The sequence below is a fragment of the Leptodactylus fuscus genome, chromosome 2, assembly GCF_031893055.1.
Source record: "Leptodactylus fuscus isolate aLepFus1 chromosome 2, aLepFus1.hap2, whole genome shotgun sequence".
Taxonomy (NCBI): domain Eukaryota; kingdom Metazoa; phylum Chordata; class Amphibia; order Anura; family Leptodactylidae; genus Leptodactylus; species Leptodactylus fuscus.
The window spans coordinates 119,395,747-119,423,733 of record NC_134266.1 but is presented as its reverse complement, the minus strand read 5'-3'; the positions used below and the strand labels follow the sequence as shown (position 1 = coordinate 119,423,733).

The window sequence follows — 27,987 nt, the reverse complement described above, 5'->3', positions numbered from 1 at the left end:
TTAACAGCCTTAACCACATCAATGCAGCTCAATTGACTAACTATCTAATGTGTGTGGTGTTCCAATGGAGACCAGTAAAGTAGAATAAAACACACATTAAAGAGGTTGTCCTGGCAAAACTATTATTTATAAAAATAGGCTGAGGAAAGTGAAAAACATTTTTTTTTTTTTTTTTTTTACTCACCTTTCCTACTCACGGTGTCCTCCCAGTGTGCTCCATTCAAGTAGTGACGCCACATTCCCTTTGCTTATAGGCCAATGATTGGCATCAGTAGTCACCTGGTACTTCCGCAGGTAGAAACAATAGATCGGGGGGACCAGACCTCGCTGGGAGGCACCAGAGCACTGGGGAAAGGTGAGTATGATTTGTATGTCCATATTTGCCTGGATTACCCCTTTAAGCACTCACAAACCATAAAGGAAGGTAGTATATGTTTTCTCAATAGTACCATTAATTTTTTATAGTATTTAGTTTAAGATATTCATGTTCAGAACCTGTCATTAAAGGTAGTCATCAACATTAATCCACTTATCTGCTGTTGTTGAACTGGTTGGTGTTATAGTGAATCACACCTTTTGTTTCAAAGTACAATGTTGCCATTGAAAAATTCAACTTCTAGTCCAAAGCCCCACATTGAGGAAGCGTACGCTACATGAAGCCATTGAGGAAACACAGAGGAAAAAATATTACATTTTACTGTGCCAGCAAAGTGAAAGGGATTTTAGTTTATCTCACCCACACATTGTGAAAAAAAGGGCTGCGAAAAAACTGCTTTTTCAAAAACATGTGCTGAATTTTGTAACACCTATCAAATTGCATTCAATATTTTTCTGAACATTCTACTGTGCATATATAATTTCTCTGATGTTTCCTTTCTTCAGTTACCTGTATATGATCTTCTGCATAGGCAAACCATCTCACATGTTCTCCCTATAGATTAAATGAGGGGGAAAAAAAACAGCAAAAACTTATAGCAAAATACTGACCAAATAACATAATAAACGTTTTTGCATTTTTTTTTTCCCAGCAGTTTTTTTAGCTGCATTTTGCTACATGGGGTGGCTGTGGAAATTCATTGGTTTTTGCTGTAGAAACGCAGTAGAAAGAAAATACCAGCAAAGTGAATGAGATTTTCATCCACAAATTGTGGAACTTTTCCAGCACATTTTTCATGCTGAAAAAGCTCTCCTCGGCTTATACACGAGTCAGGGTCCACAGAGCACAGAAAACAGGAAGGACCTGGACGGGGGAGGTCCTTTAGTGCTACTGCTCTGTGATTGGCTTGTCATGAGGTCACGTGACTGTGATGTCATCAAAGTTCCTGTAGCCACTAGTATGTAACATCTGCAGATAAGGTTGAGAGTCCAATCACATGGTCATGACATCATCAGAGGTCCTTTAGCACACTAGGATTTAGCATCTACCCTGCAGATGAGTGGCCAGGATTCATTGTGTCTTATGGAAGATGTCTGTTGTATGGAGGAGAGGAAGCTAAGGTAAAGTGAAACACACAGGTACCTTCCTTTAGTTACTCTGCCTATTAATGTCAGGCATTTTGGGGTTATTAATTTAGTTTCAGTAACTCCATGTGCCTCACAATAATAACAGTTAACCCCATCATGTCCCTCATATTAACCCCTGTGTGCCCCATATAAGGGTTACTAATATGTGAGACACATGAGGGTACTAATGAAGGACCTTAATTATGAAGATACCTAATTATTACCTCCATATGTCCCACATATCAGTAACTCTTATGTGAGGCACACAGGGGGTTAATGTGAGGGACATGATGGGGTTAACTGCTATTACTATGATCCCCATGGAGTTACTAAGCTGCAATGCACATGACCAGACTTTTTATATGCAATGGTGGATTTCCTCCCCTCGGCTTATCCTCGAGTCAATAAGTTTTCCCAGTTTTTTTTGGTAAAATTAGGGGTCTTATATTTGGGTCGGCTTATACTCGAGTATATACGGTAATTAATTAATAATTTTAACTTTGGAATCATTAGTGTTTTGCCTATAGCATTAGGGAAGCGTGGTGGCTTAGTGGTTAGCATTATATTCTTGTAGTGTTGGAGTCTTGGGTACAAATTCTGCCAAGGGTAACATTTTGTATGGTCTCCCCATGTTTCCTCCCACACTCCAAAGACATACTGATAGTAAATGTAGATTGTTAGCCCTATATGGGACAGTTGTCTGTAAATTTCTGTGGAATATGATGGTGCTTGCTATATAAGCAAGCAAAACAATAATAAATAGAGATAATAAAGAAATAAGAACCCCAGGGTAAACCTCATGGAAAAATGCTGCAGAAAAAGCCACAATGTACTTTCACATCATCTTTTATCTCAGTGTTTTGCTACGTGGGACCAATGTTGTTTTAGCTTCTACAAAAACACAGCGGAGAAAAATCGATGCCTTTTACAGTACCAGCAACGTGAATGAGATTTCGATTAATCTCATCCACACATTGTGGGAAAAAAAGATGTGTGGAAAAGCCGCCTTTTTGAAAACGTGCCATGTTAATTTTAACTGCAGAATTGTGAGATTTTCCTTATAGATTTAACAGAGTAAGAAAATTTTTTTTGATAAAAATGCAGCATAAAATGCAATGCATTTTCGCTGTAGTTTTTAGTGGTGTATTGCTACATGGAACCTTCACGCAAATTATTTCCTTGGCATTTTTTTCCTGAAAAAAAAAGACTCTTGTATTGCCATGTGGTTTTTTTTTTTTCAGAGGGGCTTTCTGTAATAATTATTTATTTTATACTGCATATCCACATACTACTATGCTTCTTCTATAAGGGTACATCACACAACTGGCTGTCCTTTTCCCTTTTGTTACAGACAAGGAGCGTATTCTACCACAATTTTCTGTCCTTCAAAAAAAAACAAAAAAACAATTTTTACAGATTATTAACAGTAGGGTGAATGTATAATGGTTGCAAACGGATTGTCTCTTTTACAAACACTATTATACCCTGGGATCTTTTCAGCCCCTAGAGTATAAAAATGGACGCACAGAGGAGGTGAGTGAAAATAACAAACATGTATACTCACCTGTCCAAGGCATCTGGTGGTTCCCTGGCATGTTCTTCTAGCCTCTTCTGGCTCTCGGATGACCTCATATGCCCCTGGATCACAGATGACCCGGCATTGGGTCAGAAAAGGTGAGAAGAGTGAAACAAGGTAACCACAGCTATTTATCCAGGTGTGTTGGGAGCAGTTCTGTCAACTCATTTGATTGTATGGGTCTGTGAAAACAATGGATGACTCATACCAATCCGTGTGTCATCCCTGCCATTTTCACTGACCCAGACACTGCACACAGTCATATGCAGGAGGCCTTATACTGTAGAAATGCAATGTTTTTGCCTGCAACAGAAATGAATGTTTTACAGTACCAGGAAAGTGAATGGGATTTCGTAAATCTCATCCACACATTGTGGAAAAAAAGAGCTGTGGAAAAGCCAGGTTTTTAAAAACACAATGCAAATTTAGCTAATCACAAGCACTTTCCCTATATATTTAATAGAGGTAGAAAAAAACGCAGCAAAAACTTGAACATAGAAAAAAAGTGTTTTTTTTGCTGTATGCCCACATCTGTGCTATTCACAAACAGCACTCCATCCTGCTTATTTGCTGATGGTATGAATAGACTTGCATTGATGTAATGCATCAGCATCAGTGAAAAAAACTCAAACTTGCTTTTGTGTCTTTAACTGTTTTTTGCGGACCCATGTTCCACAAAAATACTATGATGATATATGTGTGCGAAATGAGAATGTGTGAATATAAACTTATCTGGATGGAAATAAATTTGTCTAAAAAGGGCACGGCTGCATCTGCTGAAGCACCTGTGGACTTTCTGCTTCAATTATACCTATAGGAAAACTGCCAGCATTTCCGTAGGTATAATTGACATGCTGCGATTTCCAAAAATGTGACGGTTTTGGAAATCGCAGCATTTCTGCTGCTGGTATTTCTCTGCAGTGTGTGGAAGGGATACTGTAGAATCCCATCTGCTTTGTGGGGACTGTAAAATGCTGCATTTTTTGCTGCAGCGTTTCTGTCAAGTGAGACCTCAGCCATATGATACATGGCAGCACGGAGTGGCAACCAGAGGTGAAAACGGGTACTCTAGTGTGGTCTTGTGGTGCATGACAGGTGCATCCAGTGTTGGACCAGGGTGCATAGGGCCCACCAGTAAAACTGACTTTGGAGGCCCACTATACAGCTGTATGCAAATACTACATAACACTTATTTGCAAATTCTTAAAATGTTTCCAACATAAATTTATTTTTCAGTAATAGCTTGTGGTCTAGCCTTTGCCTCTGCTTTTGTTTTCCAGGAATATATGCTCACACAGCAGCAGAACTCAGGCAGCAGCAACACACTGATAGATGATGGGGGCCACTGCAATGTAATTGAGAAGAGAGGGGCTAGGCAGGAGGATACTGGTCGGCCTGACTCTGCACCTATATGTAATTTTAGGCATAGCCTAGTTGAGATGCTGTGCAATGAGTAGTTGCAACAGATCTGTGTGGAGAGGGCAGGGTGAGCACAATGGTCCAGTGAGGGCTAGTGCATGCACCATAGCATTATGCTTTTTGCTACAGTCTTGTTTAACCCCCTCCCCTATCATGTTGTGCTAAGTGTGTAGTTAATAATAGTAATAGTACAGTGCTGTAATGCCAAAAGCACAGGAACTGTGCCTGCAGCATTACCTCCAGCACTCAACTGTCTCACACAGCTGAGGCCTGGAACTAGTATTTTCCGATTCTGACGGATTAACACCCTAGGTGTCGTGATCAAAAGTAATCACAGCATCCGAGGTTCGGGGACAAGACTGCCCACCTCCCTGCCACTCCTCTGGTATCTCAAGATATGATTGCATGGTCTAAGTCATTTCCATGGCATCCAGGAGGCTGAGTAATGACCTCTTGACTGCTGCTCTCTGTGACACATAGGGAATCTGTGCACAGGGGATCTGAGATACCATGGATCAAGTACTAATGTGACACAGGAAAAAAGTTTAAAAAGTTAACAATAGGAAATAAACAAACAATAAAAAGTTTAAAAATTCCCACCTAGATTTAAAAAACACATAATGTAAACAAAGAACAAATAAAAACTTGTTAGGTATCCCCATGTGTATAGGCTCCACTATCCAAAAATAGCATTATTTATCCTGTAACGATGTAAAAAAATATACTGCAATGCACAAAATAACATATTTTAGTCACCTCTTTCCCCTAAAAAAACAATAGAAAGTGATCAAAAAGTGATACATACCCAGCATTGGTACCAGTAAAAAGTGCAACTTCTCCTGCAAATAAGGAGCCCTTACTTATCTTTGTTAACAAATAGTAAAAATGTTGTAGGCATCATAACATGTTGACCCCAGGAAAAATGTTCATTTTCAAAAAGTGATGGTTTATTTGTAAAAGCAGTAAAACATGATAAAAGTAATATAAATATGATATCACCGTAATCGTACCCACCTCACAAAGTGTCATTTGCAATGAAGAGGGAAAAAAATGCAAAAAAAATCTGATAGAATTGTGGGTTTTTCACATGGACCTCCAAAAATGGTGCTAAAAGATATGCAAACGTATGCAAAATAAGAGTAAAACTCGTCACGCAAAGAATATGTCCACACTTAGCTATGTTGAAAGAAAAATGAAAAAGTTATGACTTTAGGAAGGTGTGAAAGGAAAATATTTTTAAAAAAAGTCACTTAGTATTAACATATAAACTATCCTGCGTCTTTAAAGAGTTAGAGAGGACCACTTCCACCAATTCCAGTTCTTAGAAACTGTTAATAGTCGCTGCTATACTATTTCTAGCACAGTTGATTTTTTTTCCGAGCCTGCATCGTCTCTTTCCATCAAGCACAGTTAGTTTTGGTGCTTCATGTCATATTTAGACTTCATAATGTCAGAAGTGCAGTGTCAGACAAAGCGGTGTGCTTCAAAGGCAGCCAGTGTCGGACCTCAGAATCACACCCCTTGCTGTTCCTGCCTAACACCACCCTGACAGACAAAGTAGCATATGAGGCACTAAAATTCACAGTATTGATTGCGCGGGGAACAGTGGGGGTAGAGAAAAAAATTCCAGCTGTGCCAGAATTAGTGGAACAGCAGCTATTGATTTATGGTAAAAGGTCCACTTTAAGACTAAGGCCCCATACTATGGAAAAGTAGCTTTTTTTTTTGTTGCAGATTTTGTGGGGGGGGGGGGGGGGGGTTTAAAGCCAAAACTAGAAAGTTATTGAGCATATGGATACCCCTAAGTTGGAAATGTATCCTAAATAGATTCCTGTTGAATAACCTGTAATATGACGTAGAATATTCCATCCTGTTGGCAGTGTGTAATAGAAATGAATGAATTTCACAATATACTGCATTGCAGTTGTACTGTAGTATATTATATGGGAGATCAGACCCCCTAGGGGATTCTAAAGATAAAAGATAGAAAAATAAATAAAAATTTCAAAAATACAATAAAGAATATAACATTTAAAATCTCCCCCCTTTTCCTAGATTACACATAAACATGGGAAATCTCATGTTCCTTTCCTTAAAGAGGACCTTTCATCCGATTGGGCACATGCAGTTCTATATACTGCTGGAAACCCGACAGTGCGCTGAATTCAGCGCACTATCGGCTTTCCCGATCTGTGCCTGGTGTAAAGTGCTATCGGTCCCGGGACTGTAGCGCTTTAGTGACAGAAGGGCATTTCTGACAGTTAGCCAGGAAAGTCCTTCTGCCTCGCGGCGCCTATCGCGCTGTACAGTGTGAGCGGGGAGGAACGCCCCCTCCCTCTGCTCACACAGCTCGTCCATAGACGAGTATTATCAGGAGGGGGGAGGGAGCGTTCCTCCCCGCTCCACAGTACAGCGCAATAGGCGCCGCGAGGCAGAAGGACGTTCCTGGCTAACTGTCAGAAACGCCTTTCTGACTGTAAAACCCTACGGTCCCGGGACCGATAGTGCTTTACACCGGGCACAGATCAGGAAAGCCGATAGTGCACTGAATTCAGCGCACTGTCAGCTTTCCAGCAGTATATAAAACTGCATGTGCCCGATCTGATGAAAGATCCTCTTTAAGTCACTGATTGACCTCAGAGGTCACCTTGCAGTGGGGACTTCTGCCCGAAGAAAATACTTCAGCAGCATTACTGGAGCATCGGAGCACCAGGGACAGGTGAGTATGGTTTTTTGTTTTTTAACGTTTTTTACCTTCCTTTGGCCTCATATTAAAAAAGTGGTTATCCTTTTGCAACCTCTTTGGGCTAAGGCCCCAAGGGCCGAAACCGCCGTGCTAAAACACTGCGGGAACAACTGCGGCGTGAACGCATTGTGGTTTTTCCCGCAGCGCTTTGAACAGAAAGTTCACAGAGTTTTCCTCCGCAGACCTTCTGTTACAATTATATCTATGGGAAGGCCACCGGCATTTTCATAGATATAATTGACATGCTGAAATTTTTTGGGCAAAGTGGGCATAGGATTCGCATGAATCTCATCCACATGAATCTCATCCACTTGAATCTCATCCACTGTAAAACGTCGCTATTTTACCCACGGCATTTCCACCATGGCCAAATTGCGGCGTTTCCGGCCCGTGGGGCCCCAGCTTTAAGGGTATGTTCACAAGTTGGAAACCTTTTCCGGCATGCAGCTTTTTCGCACAGCTAGCTGCAATGGGATGCCAATGCATCCTGGCATCCTGCTCCTGATTTGGCCCGGATGAATGGGCCTAGTTGGAAGGTAGTGTCTTCAGGCGGATGTCCAGCCGCGGCATTCGCCTGAAGAATGAGCATGTCGCTTCTTTTTTCCGGCAGCCGGCGCAAACCACTTGCGGAAAAAAGAAATGACTGGCTCCCATTGAAAGCAAGTCTTTTTGGTCAGGATTTTGAGGCGGATTTTGCCTGGTCAGTATAAAATGTAACAATGGAGCTGCACACTCTCTAGATAGTTGTGCAGGCAAAAAAAGGTCCTCGGACCACAAATGCACAGAAAAAGTAATCTGCAGCACACTCTTTTAAAGTGCCAAGAAAAGTTTTTATTGTGAGATATCCACAAAACAGCAATAATCTTCACGCAAGATCTATGAGGTAAAATAAATTACCATATAGTCATTGCATCAACCAGAAATACGTAAAATGTGGAAAAAAGGAAGAAAGAACTAGGAGTACATAGGAATAACTAGACCTGTTAATGAATACAAAACAATAAAACAATCACATGGTAAAGGAGGAAACAATAAGGAGACAAAGATAAAACTCAGGGAACAAGATGAATGCGGTGCACCCCAATAATGCCAATAGTGATAAAACAAAGTGAGAGTGAGAAGTAAAAATATAGCAGCCAAGATATAGTGATAAACTGAAAAAAAGGGAAAAAAAATAAAAACATAAACAAAAAAGAGGAGGGAGTAGGTAGATTCAATATAAATGGGAATAATACAGGACAATGAGAAATAAAGGGTACTGTATTACAATATAAAGAACCCCAAGATAATATCAGGCTAAACAAAATGGAGGACCAAAAGAAAGAAGGTATATAAACAGTACCATGCTATGCTCAATAACACAGATGCTGAGGAGGCAAATACAGGTGCAGTAACAGGGCATACATGGCATTGGTGGGGAGGGTAAAAGCAAGCTCCTCACATTAAAAACTTTTCTTGGCACTTTGAAAGTGTGTGCGGCAGTTTGCCTAGTCAGAGCATATGGCAGAACTAATGTTTTTATATAATATATAGAATATAATAAATGTACATATTAAAGAATCTTAAGCAGATATGCATTTGCTTGTCCCTCAGTAGGATAATAAAAATGGATTTCTTAATTTTCAAGCAGGCAGGACAGGAAGGTTAGTCATAAACCTGACAAATACTTCAGATAAAAGGTGGTCCAAACTGGAGAATCTGATCAGCTGATCTTGTCGTTGTCGTTCACATAGTATTACACTTTGCTCACATATCTGCTTATCATGTACTTGTTGTGTTGCCATTTTTTGCGGATGCCATAAATACTAATTCATTTCAATATATTAATTCAGACTTCCATGACCTTTTTTGACTTATGCACCACGTCTATGAAAGTCTATGGGTACGTGAAAGAAAAAACAGATGACGTCCACATTTTACAGAACTACAGATATGCAAAAGATAGAAAATGAAACGTTGAGCAGGGTGTTCCGTTCAGTATTTAAAGGTGACATCAAACAGTGTTTCAATTGAATATAAGAACTAAAGGAGTGACTGAAGAGTGACTAAAAGACTCAACTGAGAACTTGAAAAAATCATTTTCTAAATTTCATGAATTGGATATGGATAATTTTTAATGCTTGGCAATCTTATCTGCAATGAAATGTAGATTTTTCAGATTATAAAATATTGTATGTTGTTCTAAAATTTATGAGATTATGTTAATACACATACATTTGAAACATTAAAGGGATTCTACCATTGAAACTTTTTTTCTCCCTAACACATCGGAAAAGCCTTAAGAAAGGCTATTCGTCTTTTACCTTTAGATGTCTTCTCCGCTCCGCCATTCGGTTAAAATCCCGTTTTCCATCGGTATGCAAATTAGTTCTCTTGCAGCACTGGGGGTGGGCCCTGGTGCTCAAACAGCACTGGGCACATCACCAATGCTGCGAGAGAACTCTCCAGTGCTGCCTCCATCTTTTTCAGCAATGTCCTCTTCACCGCGTCTTCTTCCGGGGGTTGGCTTCAAACTTCTAGGCCTAGGGCAAAGCCGACTGCGCATGCCCGCCGGCTACAAGACAATGGTTGCTTATAATACTGTAAGTGGGCATGCGCAGTTGGCTTTGCCCTAGAAGTTTGACCACCAGCGCAGGAAGAAGACGCGTGAAGATGACGTTCCTGAAGAAAATGGTGGTGGCGCTGGAGAGTTCTCTCACAGCATTGGGGACGGCCTCAGTGCTGCGAGAGAACTCATTTGCATACCGGCGGAAAACAGGATTTTAACTGAACTGCGGGGCGGAGAAGACATCTAAGGGTAGGAGACGAATAGCCTTTCTTAAGGCTATTCTGACGTGTTAGGAAGAAAAAAAAAGTTTTTAATGGTAGAATCCCTTTAAACCACCAACAAATCCTTATGGACTAGTGGTTTAGTATCCCAAATATCCCTGACCAAATATGCCTGACCACACACTACATGTCTTGTTCTCAGGGCATGCACAGTTTTGTAATGAAGTCAGGGCAATGCACATTGACTTCTCTGCGCATGTATTTGATCTCAAGAGCATGCACAGTGCGGTTGGGATGCTCTGTCCCGGCTTTATTGCAGAGCTGTCCATACATCAGGAGCTGTTGTTCTTAGGTGAGTATAAGTTTTACCTCTGGCATAGACAGATGCTGGTGTTGTTGTTTAGTGTCCCAAATTTACCTGACAGCTTCCCTTTAAATCACAGAACCTCAGGCTATCACTTAGAAATACTCTTTGACTACAAAGGTATAGTGGTGGAATTTCAGTATGTATATATTTAATATACACTTTCTTAAAATGGAAAAGATTTGGTGTTTTGCAAAAATGCAAGATTCCTATGCAATGTATTTATACGTACAGAAATGGCGTTCTAGCTATTATTTTTAGTAGAGTTTGAGAGCCTGGTCAGTTAATTGACAGTGGATCATGTAGTTCAGCAGTGCCTCCAGACCCTTAGACACCTCTAGGACACCCTTCTGTGGCAGTTCAGTGGCCTTTTATTGATTTTACATACAAATATAAAACCTTTAGCTATAATAACTATAGCTGCTACTCAGTGATCCTCCATTGATTTTTGTAATGGCCTTCTTTTGTTACAGCCTTCAGTTACCGCAAAGCCCCACCACCTATTCCTCCGAGGCTTCTCTCCAAGCCTCTCATCTCGGTGACAGCGCAGAGTAGCACAGAATCTACCCATGAAACCTTTCTGCACAATGAGCCCACGCGGTTGCCTTGGTCCAAAGATGTCAAGGTCCACTGCAATTCTAATGAGAGCCTGGAGGGAACTAAGTCCAGAGGTCTTTCCTTGGACCTGGCAACTGTCCAGCACAGAGCTTCACCTAAACCTTCCACTGTGATTAGCAAAGCCCTACCATTAAGGGAAGAGTTAAAAGGTGGTACACGTCAAAGAAAATGGCGCCCGTCTATTGGTGTACAGGTAAGGCTTAAGTACTGCCAATATTTAGAGTTTCCTGTCTTACTGTACATACAGTAATTGAGCTTGCCTTTATGTTTATTATGTAAAACCCTTAACAATTCAGGAACTGGTCAGGAACCCCTAGGACTGTTTTTAATTGGTAAGTATAGTCAGAAAGTATGTGAAATACATTTGTTAATGCTCAAGCAGGGGGCTACAGATTATGGTAATTACTAGAGATGAGCGAACACTAAAATGTTCGAGGTTCGAAATTCGATTCGAACAGCCGCTCACTGTTCGAGTGTTCGAATGGGTTTCGAACCCCATTATAGTCTATGGGGAACATAAACTCGTTAAGGGGGAAACCCAAATTCGTGTCTGGAGGGTCACCAAGTCCACTATGACACCCCAGGAAATGATACCAACACCCTGGAATGACACTGGGACAGCAGGGGAAGCATGTCTGGGGGCATAAAAGTCACTTTATTTCATGGAAATCCCTGTCAGTTTGCGATTTTCGCAAGCTAACTTTTCCCCATAGAAATGCATTGGCCAGTGCTGATTGGCCAGAGTACGGAACTCGACCAATCAGCGCTGGCTCTGCTGGAGGAGGCGGAGTCTAAGATAGCTCCACACCAGTCTCCATTCAGGTCCGACCTTAGACTCCGCCTCCTCCGGCAGAGCCAGCGCTGATTGGCCGAAGGCTGGCCAATGCATTCCTATGCGAATGCAGACTTAGCAGTGCTGAGTCAGTTTTGCTCAACTACACATCTGATGCACACTCGGCACTGCTACATCAGATGTAGCAATCTGATGTAGCAGAGCCGAGGGTGCACTAGAACCCCTGTGCAAACTCAGTTCACGCTAATAGAATGCATTGGCCAGCGCTGATTGGCCAATGCATTCTATTAGCCCGATGAAGTAGAGCTGAATGTGTGTGCTAAGCACACACATTCAGCACTGCTTCATCACGCCAATACAATGCATTAGCCAGTGCTGATTGGCCAGAGTACGGAATTCGGCCAATCAGCGCTGGCCAATGCATTCTATTAGCCCGATGAAGTAGAGCTGAATGTGTGTGCTAAGCACACACATTCAGCACTGCTTCATCACGCCAATACAATGCATTAGCCAGTGCTGATTGGCCAGAGTACGGAATTCGGCCAATCAGCGCTGGATCTGCTGGAGGAGGCGGAGTCTAAGATCGCTCCACACCAGTCTCCATTCAGGTCCGACCTTAGACTCCGCCTCCTCCGGCAGAGCCAGCGCTGATTGGCCGAAGGCTGGCCAATGCATTCCTATGCGAATGCAGACTTAGCAGTGCTGAGTCAGTTTTGCTCAACTACACATCTGATGCACACTCGGCACTGCTACATCAGATGTAGCAATCTGATGTAGCAGAGCCGAGGGTGCACTAGAACCCCTGTGTAAACTCAGTTCACGCTAATAGAATGCATTGGCCAGCGCTGATTGGCCAATGCATTCTATTAGCCCGATGAAGTAGAGCTGAATGTGTGTGCTAAGCACACACATTCAGCACTGCTTCATCACGCCAATACAATGCATTAGCCAGTGCTGATTGGCCAGAGTACGGAATTCGGCCAATCAGCGCTGGCTCTGCTGGAGGAGGCGGAGTCTAAGATCGCTCCACACCAGTCTCCATTCAGGTCCGACCTTAGACTCCGCCTCCTCCGGCAGAGCCAGCGCTGATTGGCCGAAGGCTGGCCAATGCATTCCTATGCGAATGCAGACTTAGCAGTGCTGAGTCAGTTTTGCTCAACTACACATCTGATGCACACTCGGCACTGCTACATCAGATGTAGCAATCTGATGTAGCAGAGCCGAGGGTGCACTAGAACCCCTGTACAAACTCAGTTCACGCTAATAGAATGCATTGGCCAGCGCTGATTGGCCAATGCATTCTATTAGCCCGATGAAGTAGAGCTGAATGTGTGTGCTAAGCACACACATTCAGCACTGCTTCATCACGCCAATACAATGCATTAGCCAGTGCTGATTGGCCAGAGTACGGAATTCGGCCAATCAGCGCTGGCTCTGCTGGAGGAGGCGGAGTCTAAGGTCGGACCTGAATGGAGACTGGTGTGGAGCGATCTTAGACTCCGCCTCCTCCAGCAGAGCCAGCGCTGATTGGCCGAATTCCGTACTCTGGCCAATCAGCGCTGGCCAATGCATTCTATTAGCTTGATGAAGCAGAGTGTGCACAAGGGTTCAAGCGCACCCTCGGCTCTGATGTAGCAGAGCTGAGGCTGCACAAGGGTTCAAGCGCACCCTCGGCTCTGATGTAGGAGAGCCGAGGGTGCACTTGAACCCTTGTGCACCCTCAGCTCTGCTACATCAGAGCCGAGGGTGCGCTTGAACCCTTGTGCACACTCTGCTTCATCAAGCTAATAGAATGCATTGGCCAGCGCTGATTGGCCAATGTATTCTATTAGCCTGATGAAGTAGAGCTGAATGTGTGTGCTAAGCACACACATTCAGCTCTACTTCATCGGGCTAATAGAATGCATTGGCCAGCGCTGATTGGCCAGAGTACGGAACTCGACCAATCAGCGCTGGCTCTGCTGGAGGAGGCGGAGTCTAAGATCGCTCCACACCAGTCTCCATTCAGGTCCGACCTTAGACTCCGCCTCCTCCAGCAGAGCCAGCGCTGATTGGCCGAATTCCGTACTCTGGCCAATCAGCACTGGCTAATGCATTGTATTGGCGTGATGAAGCAGTGCTGAATGTGTGTGCTTAGCACACACATTCAGCTCTACTTCATCGGGCTAATAGAATGCATTGGCCAATCAGCGCTGGCCAATGCATTCTATTAGCGTGAACTGAGTTTGCACAGGGGTTCTAGTGCACCCTCGGCTCTGCTACATCAGATTGCTACATCTGATGTAGCAGTGCCGAGTGTGCATCAGATGTGTAGTTGAGCAAAACTGACTCAGCACTGCTAAGTCTGCATTCGCATAGGAATGCATTGGCCAGCCTTCGGCCAATCAGCGCTGGCTCTGCCGGAGGAGGCGGAGTCTAAGGTCGGACCTGAATGGAGACTGGTGTGGAGCGATCTTAGACTCCGCCTCCTCCAGCAGAGCCAGCGCTGATTGGTCGAGTTCCGTACTCTGGCCAATCAGCGCTGGCCAATGCATTCTATTAGCCCGATGAAGTAGAGCTGAATGTGTGTGCTTAGCACACACATTCAGCTCTACTTCATCAGGCTAATAGAATACATTGGCCAATCAGCGCTGGCCAATGCATTCTATTAGCTTGATGAAGCAGAGTGTGCACAAGGGTTCAAGCGCACCCTCGGCTCTGATGTAGCAGAGCTGAGGGTGCACAAGGGTTCAAGTGCACCCTCGGCTCTCCTACATCAGAGCCGAGGGTGCGCTTGAACCCTTGTGCAGCCTCGGCTCTGCTACATCAGAGCCGAGGGTGCGCTTGAACCCTTGTGCACACTCTGCTTCATTAAGCTAATAGAATGCATTGGCCAGCACTGATTGGCCAGAGTACGGAATTCGGCCAATCAGCGCTGGCCAATGCATCCCTATGGGAAAAAGTTTATCTCACAAAAATCACAATTACACACCCGATAGAGCCCCAAAAAGTTATTTTTAATAACATTCCCCCCTAAATAAAGGTTATCCCTAGCTATCCCTGCCTGTACAGCTATCCCTGTCTCATAGTCATAAAGTTCACATTCTCATATGACCCGGATTTGAAATCCACTATTCGTCTAAAATGGAGGTCACCTGATTTCGGCAGCCAATGACTTTTTCCAATTTTTTTCAATGCCCCCGGTGTCGTAGTTCCTGTCCCACCTCCCCTGCGCTGTTATTGGTGCAAAAAAGGCGCCAGGGAAGGTGGGAGGGGAATCGAATTTTGGCGCACTTTACCACGCGGTGTTCGATTCGATTCGAACATGGCGAACACCCTGATATCCGATCGAACATGTGTTCGATAGAACACTGTTCGCTCATCTCTAGTAATTACGTCAAATGAAAGCTGTACAGTCTTGTGTTGCTGAAAGATCTGGGTGTGCAAGAGTTTCAAAAGCTGCTTAGAACTTAAAGAGAACCTGTCACCATTGCAATTGTGTATTTTGTTAAAAGTTGTATTCTTCATGAAATAACAATCCTGGTGTATCTTTGCTTCCATCCTGTGCAGTTCATGAATAAATTATGTATGGAGTGTTACAAGATAAGGGTATGTCCTTTGTCCAATCAGAGCTGCTAACACCATGTTGTTTCACAACACACCCCTTTGACATTGGGAATGGTTACAATATTCATATTCAGTAGGTGTAACATGGGCACCACAATGCAGAGTAAGGGGGCGTTCATACTTGCGCCCGTCTGGTCTCTGTCTTATTCCCCAGAGAAACTGGGCAGAAGGCGGCTTCCCGGTGGTCAGTTTTAAAACCCATTAATTTGAATGGCTTTTAATAGCAAACCGCTGGTGTCCATATGCAGCCTCTCCGTGGGGAAACAGGATTTTTTTGGCCGGCCACATAATCCTGCATGTCCGACTTTGTGTCCGGCCAAAAAAAATGTTTCCCCGGTGTAATAGGCTCCCCACAGTGCCCCTCTCCGAGTAATGCTCCACAATGCCTCATACAGTATAACATAGTTCCCAGAGCCTCAAGCCGCTTCAGGTAAATCCCTCAAAAAAAATTTCAACACATATTTGTGAGGTTCAGCACCATGGTTCCTTTCAGTATTATTATTACACTCTGGGGTCTCTTCGGACCCCGGAGTATAATAACTAGAGGCCCAGGGGAGGAGAGTGAAAATAATGAACAGTTATACACACCTTGCCTTATCTCAGGAAGGGCCTAGCTTTGTGGCCAGGCCCTTCCTGGACCCTCTGGAGGATCCTCTGGTCTTCCAGTGGCCCAATCTGACACTGCCAGCATATCACATTGACCGTAATGGTTTTAAACTGAAACCACCAGCTGAGATAGCCATGTGCCATGGATTATTCTTTTTATTATTTTCTTTATAAATGTGGCTAAAACATTGGACAATATATAAATAATATACAAAATTAGAGGTATGTGTACCTCAATAAAAGAAACTCAACCTTGAAAATGAAATGATCTTATTAGAGACTAAGCTCATTTATCTAGGTAGCCGGTCCGTTCTTATGAAAATATGTTATCAACATCTATTGGTGTAATTGTATCTATTTATTTTATAAAGGTTATATACTTTTCATTTTCAAGATTGATTTAAAACATTGGGGAAATTTACTTACTAGTCAGGGCTGGCATAGATGTTTCTAGCTATTATTTTTACAGTAAGAAATTATTTTACATGTGAAAGTCCTCCCACTAGTGAAATGAAGATTTACAAAGCATTTGCAGTTACCGTATTACTAAATCATTTGTTGATTATTATTATTACTTTTTATTTGCTACAGGTAGAGACAATCTCTGACTCGGACACGGAAGGAAAGAACAGGAGAGAGGTTCACTCCATTGGGGTTCAAGTAGAAGATGACAGAAGGTGCTTTATTCTTAAATATATTTATTATGCACTGGATAAGTTTACAGGACATAACCATACAGACTTCACATTAGGGTGGATATTAGGGATTTATGGGTAAGCTTAAGTGAAGTGGTTAAGGACAAATAAAGTTAACGTTTTAGGATGGTCAAGTTAAGGTTCTGACGTTAATCCAATACAAATGCTGTAAAAGGACCTGAAGTGAGCAGTTCATGAAAGGAAATCCACCAAGATAGCAGAATTGAAGCTACTTTGTTCAGGAGAAAGCACTAAAATTAATACAAGCGAATGTGCAGGACCAACCTACAGTTACAGAAAACGTTAGGATGCTGTGGTCACACCAGATACTGAAAGAAAAAGTTCACATGTTTTTGCCACTCACATATATGTGATTTTATAGTTTTAGGTCAAATGTGTGCAGAAATATGCAAAATTATGAAGGGTTCACAAACTTTTAAGCACCACTATGTAGCTGTTACTATTTTCCAACTGCATTTTCAACTGATGATATCTCTACAGGAAAAACTGCAATCTTGGTGTAATATAAAAGAGAATCTCATCTTTCTTACGATACCAAAAGCACTGTATTGCATTTTATAATGCCAGATATATACACTGTGGGAAAAATTATTGATACCCTTCCATAAAAAAAAGGTAAACTACAATGGTCAAGGAAATAACTTGAAGCTCAAAAAAGTGTTGGTAAGAGTAAATTTGCTGTAAATCAGTTAATGAAATTCAGACATTGCTTTAGAATTGTGGTAACAAAATATGAACTTAAGTAGACCATCAAGTTTGTCTAGGCAGTTTTATTAGGGCCCCTTCACACGGAGGATACGCTGGCTGATTCTGAACGTGTAAACGTTCCAAATCAGTGGCGTTTAAAACAGATCCCATTGCTTTCTATGGGAGCCGGTATACGTGCGCTCCCCATAGAAATTAATGGGCTGCTTCCATCCATTTCTATGGGGAGCGCACGTATGCCGGCTCCCATAGAAAGCAATGGGATCTGTTTTAAACGCCACTGATTTGGAACGTTTACACGTTCAGAATCAGCCAGCGTATCCTCCGTGTGAAGGGGCCCTAATAAAACTGCCTGGACAAACGTGATGGTCTACTTAAGTTCATATTTTGTTGCACGACCTTATGAGACAATGACTGCAATCCAGCAATTTCTGTAATTCTCACTGAGACTTCTGCAACTGTCAACATGTATATTGGTCCACTCTTCTTGAGCAAACTGCTCAAGCTGCTCCTTCCACCCTTGCGACGGAGGGTGCAGTCTCACACTGATGCATCTTGACCTTGGATTTCACCTCTTTGGTTTGTTTTGGGCTCTTTGGTTACCATTTATATTTTCCCTCCCTTCAGGTTATCAATTTTCCATTTACAGCCAAGTCCAGGGAGGTTGGCTTCAAACCCGTAGACCTTAAACTTCTGAATAATATGTGCAACTGTGGAAGTAACAGGAACCATCAAACTGTTTGCAAATTCTCATATAGCGTTTACCTTTACCATGCTTATCTATCATTTTCTTTTTAATTTTCATGGGACAACTCTCTTCTTAGCCTTCTTTGGTTCATGTTTAGTGTGATATACACCATGATACAAAACACCAAACTGCTTGCAGTGACCATTGTGCATTTTTCTTTCTTTAATGGAAGGGTACCAATAATTTTGTCAATGTCTGTAACTCAGTCCCAGCTTCACTGTATTACACAACTACAATGAGAAGCGATGCACAGATTTCATCTGACAACAGAGGAGTACAGAAAAAAAAGTCATACAGGAATTCACAGAATGAAGCCAAAAATTCCTTAGTAAAGTTTATAACAGCATTTATTAATGACACAAATGCTGCCTAAAACTCAAAAGTAGAGATGAGCGAGTACTGTTCGGATCAGCCGATCCGAACAGCACGCTCGCATAGAAATGAATGGACGTAGCCGGCACGCCGATGGTTAAGCGGCCGGCCGCCGTCAAAGCGGAAGTACCAGGTGCTTCCATTCATTTCTATGGAGCGTGCTGTTCGGATCGGCTGATCCAAACAGTACTCGCTCATCTCTACTCAAAAGATGTTCAAAAGTTTAGGTATGATTTTGGTATCTTGGTCGCCCATCTCTGAACCTGCTGTAGCTCAACCATGGCTTTTTTATATACAGATGTCCAAAACTGTACACAGTATTAAATCTGAGTTGTATAGAGGCAAAATTACAGTAAGGCCAGAAATATTTTGGTAGTGGCTTGAGTTTTGACATTATATTGTTTACCAAAACATATTCGTGATACAGTTACAGTCCTATGAAAAAGTTTGGGCACCCCTATTAATCTTAATCATTTTTAGTTCTAAATATTTTGGTATTTGCAACAGCCATTTCAGTTTGATATATCTAATAACTGATGGACACAGTAATATTTCAGGATTGAAATGAGGTTTATTGTACTAACAGAAAATGCGCAATATGCATTAAACCAAAATTTGACCGGTGCAAAAGTATAGGCACCTCAACAGAAAAGTGACATTAATATTTAGTACATCCTCCTTTTGCAAAGATAACAGCCTCTAGTCGCTTCCTGTAGCTTTTAATCAGTTCCTGGATCCTGGATGAAGGTATTTTGGACAAACAATTCAAGTTCAGTTAAGTTAGATGGTCGCCGAGCATGGACAGCCCGCTTCAAATCATCCCACAGATGTTCAATGATATTCAGGTCTGGGGACTGGGATGGCCATTCTAGAACATTGTAATTGTTCCTCTGCATGAATGCCTGAGGATTTGGAGCGGTGTTTTGGATCATTGTCTTGCTGAAATATCCATCCCCGGCGTAACTTCAACTTCGTCACTGATTCTTGAACATTATTCTCAAGAATCTGCTGATACTGAGTGGAATCCATGCGACCCTCAACTTTAACAAGATTCCCGATGCCGGCATTGGCCACACAGCCCCAAAGCATGATGGAACCTCCACCAAATTTTACAGTGGGTAGCATGTGTTTTTCTTGGAATGCTGTTTCTTTTTGGACGCCATGCATAACGCCTTTTTTTATAACCAAACAACTCAATTTTTGTTTCCAAAATGAAGCTGCCTTGTCCAAATGTGCTTTTTCATACCTCAGGCAACTCTATTTGTGGCGTACGTGCAGAAACGGCTTCTTTCTCATCACTCTCCCATACAGCTTCTATTTGTGCAAAGTGCGCTGTATAGTTGACCGATGCACAGTGACACCATCTGCAGCAAGATGATGCTGCAGCTCTTTGGAGGTGGTCTGTGGATTGTCCTTGACTGTTCTCACCATTCTTCTTCTCTGCCTTTCTGATATTTTTCTTGGCCTGCCACTTCTGGGCTTAACAAGAACTGTCCCTGTGGTTTTCCATTTCCTTACTATGTTCCTCACAGTGGAAACTGACAGGTTAAATCTCTGAGACAGCTTTTTGTATCCTTCCGCTGAACAACTATGTTGAACAATCTTTGTTTTCAGATCATTTGAGAGTTGTTTTGAGTAGCCCATGATGCCACTCTTCAGAGGAGATTCAAATAGTAGAACAACTTGCAATTGGCCACCTTAAATACCTTTTCTCATGATTGGATACACCTGGCTATGAAGTTCAAAGCTCACTGAGGTTACAAAACCAATTTTGTGCTTCAGTAAGTCAGTAAAAAGTAGTTAGGAGTATTCAAATCAATAAAATGATAAGGGTGCCCATACTTTTGCACCGGTCAAATTTTGGTTTAATGCATATTGCATTTTCTGTTAGTACAATAAACCTCATTTCAATCCTGAAATATTACTGTGTCCATCAGTTATTAGATATATCAAACTGAAATGGCTGTTGCAAACACCAAAATATTTAGAACTAAAAATGATTAAGATTAATAGGGGTGCCCAAACTTTTTCATAGGACTGTATATAATCTATATGGGTTTAAAATGCACAATCTCAGCTTTAATTTGAGGGTATTCACATCCTACTTGGAGGAAGGGTTTAGGAATCAGCTCTGTAATATGTAGCTGCCTTTTTCAAGGGACCAAAAGTAATTGGACATTTATCTCAAAAGCTATTTAATGGCTGTATGGGCTATTCCCTTGTTAATCTATCATCAAATTAAACAGGTTAAAGATATGGAGTTAATTTCAAGTATGGCATTTACATTGGGAGCTGTTGCTGTGATATCACAACATGCATTCAAAAACCTCTCTATGGAAGTGAAATAGACCACCATTAAGCTAAAAAAAAGTAGAAATCCTTTAGAAAGATAGTGGAAATGTTAGGAGTGACCAAATTAACATCTTGGCAAATTCTGGGAAAAAAAAGAGTTCGGGAACTCAACCAAAAGACAGTGCTAAGAATCAAAAGAGCTGAAATGCAGTTTTTGTTTTGCCACAAAAGCAATTAAAGCAATAGACAGTCCCCAAAATGGTATAACTAAAAACCCCTATACAACCACAAACACGGAAATCTTAAAAAGTCATAGGTGTCAGAATACGGCTACTCCAATAAACTTTTTTTTTTGCAAAGTTTTTGATTTTTTTAAGTGGTTAAATGTCCAAATCATACAATACAGGCAACATGTCATTATAGCTGCAAAGTGAACGCTGTAAAAACAAAGCTTGTAAAAAAGTTGCACAAAAGTAGCTCCAATTCTAACCCATTCTGAATTCGCCTCAAAATCCTGACTAAAAAGACAGCTCCCATTGAAATCAATGGGAGCCAGTCAGTTCTTTTTTCCGGGAGCTGTTTGTTCTGGCTCTTGGAAAAAAGAAACAACATGCTCATTCTCCAGGCGGTGAAGACACTCCCTCCTCCCAACTAGGACCATTCATTGGGCCTAATCCGGAGCGGAGTGCGTGACTGGATGCCAGTGCACTGGATTCATCGGCATCGAGTCGCAGATACCCGGTTTTTTGGTCTGGAACCCGAAACCGCCTCCGCCTCAGATTCTGGGCCAAAAAACCCTGTGTGAACCTGTCCTAAGGGTAAGTTCACACAGCAGAAAGTGAAGAGGATCACTTTCTGCCACCGGCTTTTTTGTGCGGCTAGCTGCTTCGGGATGCCAATGCAGTGCATTGGCATTCCTTTGTGGCATCCTGTTCCTGATTAGACACAAATGAATGGGCCTAATCAAGAAGGAGTCTCGAGCCGTTGTTGACTCAGCCGTGGAATCCGCGTGAAGATAGACCATGTCACATTTTTTCCGCTAGCTGAAAAAAATTGCTAGCGTTAAAAAACTGCGAGTGACTTCTATTTAAATGAATGGGAGGCGTTTTTTCAGGCAGATTTGGCGGATTCCGCGGCAAAATCTGCCGGCAAAAATTCAGTGAACAGTCCCTTACACAGCCAGTGGATAGAGACGGGGCCTTCAAAGCTCACAGAATTATAAGCAAGCAGGGTAGCACAATAAACAATTAGTGACAGACATACTGGGAGCAGTGGTTCTTTAGCTTCTTTAATACAGATGGATATAGCAATACACAATTGAAAAATGATCACAGAATTTAGGCCAATGACAAAATATATAAATATGTAGTGCCATAGTAAAAGGCATATGATAATACACTGATATGATAATTATAATTAATAATGGGCTGCAAGGTATAATCACATACAATTCTGTCTGTTTAAGGGCATACTGAGCAATATAGTAGTGCAGCAGATGCAGCACACAGGGCTATAATAAAGAGCTGTTCAATATAATAAGATGCAGAGCAAAATAAGTATGGAAGGAGATGTAAAACATGCAGCTGTACACAGTAGATACATGTGCAGTATTGCTCTAAAATATTAAACTAGGCAGCCCTGAATACAAAGAGAAGATTCTACAGGATAAGAGGTTATGGCTGACAAAGACATATGCATGAGGAGATGACAGCCTGCTGTGTCCTTTCTATCTGTCTGTCTCCATGGGGCACTTTTCTAACAATGTCCGTTTGACTGTTTTCAGAGCACACCTCTGGCATGTGTTACCATGACAACACATCAGACTAGAGGATACTGGGAAAAAAGGATCAGACTTGTCTAAAAAATGTATATTAACCAAAGCTGTGCAGAATTTTACTGAAGGACATCGAGTATTTCAGCTATATTACCCTGACTCAGAACTGAAACTGGGTGAAACAGCTGAATCATTGAGAAAGGTTAACGCTGTACAAGCCATTAATGTTTTGTATATACAGTATATGTACAGCATTCTAAAATCCAGGTTACAATACATTAAGATGGGGCCTACACTAAACTTTCAGTAATTACTAACAAGATAGAGATAACAAGAGAAATACTGTCTGTCTGTCTATCTGTTCTCTATGCGCGACCAAAAGACTGGACCGATCTTCACCAAGTTTGGGACTCAGATACATCAGGTGTCCTGGAAGGTTTTAGACCACGTCTCAGCTCTCTAGGACGTACTATTTCTGAGATACAGTATTCCCAAAAAATGACCTGCATTAGCCAATAGAGGCTTGCAAGTTTTTCACTCTTATTCCAACTGTCGTACACATGGTCACATGTTCCTTATCAGCCAATCGAAGCTTGCAGGTGCTAAGTCTCAACATGCATACAGCTTTACTCCAGGTTTCCATAACAGATCGCAGGTTTTTCACTGATAGCTAAACTGAGATACACATGAACACATGACGCATATGGAACAATGGAAACTCGCAGTTTCTTCAGTCTTCACATACACACAGCTGTACACCAGATTTCCATAGCAACCAACCTATTGTTATGAGGTCACTACACAAACAAAAAGTGAAATATACCCATGCGAAGCCAGGTCCTTCTGCTAGTCTCATATATATATATATATATATATATATATATATATATATATATATATATGAGTTTCTCTCTGTCTGTGTGTTCTTTATGCACGACCAAATGACTGGACTGATCCTCGCCACGTTTGGCACACAGGTACATCAGGTGTCCCGGGAAGGTTTTAGACTGGGTCCCAGCTCTCTAGGATGTATCATTCCTGAGACACAGTATTCCTAAAACAATGACATGCATTGGCCAATACAAGCCTGCAAGTCTATTTTTATAGACCTTTTAGGTTTACACCAGCATTACCTAAACCCTTCACCTGGTCTGACCAGAAAAAAAATAGCCATTTTAACGTAATCCTTATTTTAGAATGGTCTAAAGATACATTCACACAGAGAAAAATGGTGCTGAATTTCAGCGCTGAAAAAAAGCCTCCCATTGCCTAGAATGGGTTCATTTTTCTGCTAGCAGAACTGAAATTCTAAGCAATTGGAAATTCTGTTCTATCTATACATCTATATATATATATTTTTTTTTATTGAAGAAGGATTTTTACAGACAATAGTAACTACAGGAAGGGGGAGGTTAAACGCCCCCCCCCCCCCAATATGGAGTAATATCAATTACAAAAAAACCTAAGAGCGAAACATGACAATAAAGACAAGGGGCAGGGGATGGAGGGAAAACAGATACAAGACTCAGAGATGAAGCAAGGAGGGAAGAGAAGGGAGGGAGTGAACAGAGACCCTGCAAAATACAATATGTATCCCAAGAGGCCCAGATAATTTGCATATTATACAGCATAATATGCACCATATGTGGCACAAACTAGCAATATATGCAAAATATTAACCTAGACAATATAAAGGCTACCAGCTGTTTATGACTGAATTTTAAGAAGGGAACTATAATGTAATTGAATAAACCAGTAGTTATTTATTCATCCAAACTTCATTAAAGTCAATTAAACCCAAGTCATGTTGTTCTTGGAGATACTACATATGGCTATGTACAACGTTCTGAAATTGTAAATAGTATTGAAGCCTCTAAGGGAAATGAAAACACTTATATTAATGCAACAAAAATGTGGCCTTCGTAACAAAAAATCATCCTTGGAAAGTGATCCGTGGCACAATATACCCAATATGCCTGTATAATAAATTGGGTAGAATACTTGAGCCATATCTTCCCTTCTAGACCTAGTCTCTTTATTGTCACTGTGTAGCCCTCATGACCAATCATCTTGTATACATAACTAAAGGGGTCCTATTCTAAGTTAAGAGCAAGTCTGAAGGCTTTAAGAGGGTCACAGAACAGAAATGGCCTAAGATAAGGGCTGTGTTGCAGACTAATACTGAAAACAGTAAATGCCATTTTATATTTAGCTGCATATCAGGGCCCCCCAGAATGAATTCTACTGGTAGGCACCAGGCACCCCAGTCTGATACTGGCTATAGGTAAGTAGAACTAACTCTATTGAAAATATATAAATATATTAAATATAAAAAAAAAAAATAGAATGTCACATTTCGGTAAATTATTCAAGGAAGGAAACACTTCCACAGGTTTTCTTATGAACATAACCATTTTTAAATCTGTAGAAAATCAAACATTTTTGCACATATCGCTGGGTTCACACCAGCGTCTGGTCTACGTTCTGAGATTCCCGTCTTCTGCATGCAGAAGATGGAAACCTGTCAGACCGAGTCCGACCATGAGCGCCGGTGAGCGTTTTATGCGGCGAAACCATTTTTTAAAAAACCGGACACAGAGTACTGCATGTCCTACTTTATGTCCGGTTAAAAAAAAACAGTTTCGCCGCGGAGAGCACAAAACGCTCACCGGCGCTCACGGCCGGATACTATTCAAACCCATTCATTTGAATGGGTTTGAAAAATGCCGGCAGGTTTCCAAACGGAATCCTGAGAGCGGAGACCCCGGGCGCAGATGTGAACGAGCCCTATAAAACATTAAAAATTTTACACAGTTTTAAAAGTTTTCCATCCAATGGTTACGACCATGACTGTAGTAACTTTCTATAGCGTGAAACTGAGTCATGATTTCCTTACGGTGGACAGGCTGTCAGGTTATGGAAGAGAAAATAGTCCGACCAATCATGGCTGGGTTTCTCACAAGTAACAGATCACAGAAAATTCCTGCCTTCATGGTGGTATCCATTGGCAACCGATCAAGAGAAAAGATAGTAAGACAATTTACTGCAATGTGATGCCAGCTCAATGAAGAGGTTTCTTATTCTATGGAAATTTTCTTTAGATTTATTCTTGGTTTTGAATGCAGTTATATGTATGGGAGGCAGTAATAGCTCCAGTCATTCTCGAGTGCTGAATTTTTCAAACCCAAGGCTTTCGCAGTCATTTTGCTTCTTTGCATAATGTATATAATGGAGAATGGGAGAAGCAGCAGGCACAGCACGGTATACAATTGGGAGACACAGAAGGGTACACAATTGGAAGACACAGCAGGGTACACAATTTCAGCACTCTGTTAACTTCCCTCATCGCTTTAACCCTGCTATATCTCCTGTGCCCTGCTCAGTAACTACACTAGTTTGGTTATCAGCACTGGTATAACTATAAGGCTAGTTGCACATGAACGTGTGCTTCCAGCCGGCCGCGAATTAAAGGCATGGGGGACACGCGGATGTCACCTGTGCACCACCTGTGAACTCACCGCGCTTCCATGGCCCCTTTCATTAAATGAATAAAAGTCACAGAAGCGAAGGCCACAAAATAGGGCAGTAACAGTTCTATATTTCTATATGTTCTATATTTTGCGGCCCGGACTGTTGGACCGCAAAGTGTAATTCACAGTCATGTGTACGGACTCATAGAAATGAATGGGTCAGATACACAGATAGCACACTGTTCACGGCCACGTTCGTTTGCAAGAGGCCTAAGGGAGCCTGAACACGGAGTTACGCTCCGTTCATTCTGAAAGTAAAATTCGTTCAGATTGAGCACGTAAAGACTAGATCCCATTGATTTTTTTCTTTAATGTAGATTGTGAGCCCCACATAGAGCTCACAATGTACATTTTTCCCTATCAGTATGTCTTTTTTGGAATATGGGATGGAAATCCATGCAAACACGGGGAGAACATACAAACTCCTTGCAGATGGTTTTCTGCCCTTGGTGGGATTTGAACACCAGGACTCCAGCGCTGCAAGGCTGCAGTGCTAACCACTGAGCCACCGTGTGGCCCCTAGATCCCATTGATTTCTATGGGTGCTGGCATACGTGCGCTATACATTGAAATCAATGGGAGGCTTTTTTCCCTATTGCTTTCAATGTGATACGCGCGTATGCCGGCACCCATAGAAATCAATGGGATCTGGTTTTTATGTGCTCATTCTGAACGAGTTTTATGTTCAGAATGAGTGGAGTGTAACTCTGTGTGCAGGCTCCCTAAGGCTGAGTTCACACAGAGTTTTTGGTCAGGATTTTGTGGCAGAATCCGCCTCCAAAAAACACCTCGCCATTCAGTCCTATGTAATCCGCTTGTGATTTATTTCCGCTAATGGCACAGAATTTGGTGTGGAATCTGCCTCAGATTCAGCACTGAAAAAGAAGCCTCCCATTGATTTCAATGGGTTCCTTTTTCTGCAGAAAAGTTGCAGCTACCCTTTTTTTGGTCCAGAAACTGAGGCGGCCTCCACCTCAGTTTCCGGACCAAAAAACCCTGTGTGAACCCGGCCTAAGGGTTGCAGCTGCGACTGGGCCCAGAAGACAGATGGCCTGCAGGTAATTCTCAATTTCCTTGATCTCCTTTCTGATTTCCTTTTGCTAATGGGAACTATGTGGGTTGTAAATGTATGACCCTTGCCCTTGAACTGAAGTGAGAAGATTTATGATATACAGTCTTCCACTCAGTAAGGAAAAAAATAACTATTTAATGGCAAAAAAAAAAAAAAATAGCATCCAGTGAAGGAGGGATTCTGTGGAGGACGTTGTGACATAAAAGAGCACCAATAGGGAATGGCAATGATGGGAGGCTTGTGTGCACAGACATGATGTAAACAAGTCTTCACGCCTGTTTGGGCCCAGATAGAGAGAGATAGAAAAATGGAAATGCTATTATGATGTATAGATAGGACACAGCTGCTGGTTGTGAGGAGAAGTTGTGCAGTTGCTTGATAACTGACTGAACTGCATTGGTTAGCGGGATTAAGAAGTAAAACTGTGACCATGCCAGTTTAGTTGCCCTCACTCCAACCCTTTCATTCCTCCCTCAGGCCACACATGGCAGAAACGCTGTGGCAAAAAATGCAGCATTTTACAGTCCATGCAAAGTGGATTGGATGCTAGCGAATCCCATCCACACACGACAGAAAAATACCAGCAGTGGAAATGCTGCGATTTCCAATACCGTTGCATGCGGACTTATTCTAACGCTGTTTTGTGAGGAAGAGACATCTTTTGACAGGAATCCATTATACAGTGCAGTTTTCCACACAATATAGATAAATATAAGTGTACGTGTTAGGAGCATCAATTCATAATTTGCGTAGCATTGCTGCTGTAATATACAATGAA

The 27,987-nt window shown here is 41.9% G+C and overlaps 1 protein-coding gene across 5 annotated transcripts in view; it reads left to right on the top strand.

The window, feature by feature from the left end:
* DLGAP3 (DLG associated protein 3) overlaps positions 1 to 27,987 on the top strand; it is a 335,981-nt gene that overhangs the window by 287,736 nt on the left and 20,258 nt on the right. For all 5 annotated transcript variants that reach the window (XM_075264490.1, XM_075264489.1, XM_075264486.1 and 2 more), the window contains 2 exons: positions 10,851 to 11,188; positions 16,592 to 16,677. In XM_075264490.1, the coding sequence (XP_075120591.1) occupies positions 10,851 to 11,188; positions 16,592 to 16,677 (424 nt within the window). The remainder of the gene's footprint in view (positions 1 to 10,850; positions 11,189 to 16,591; positions 16,678 to 27,987) is intronic.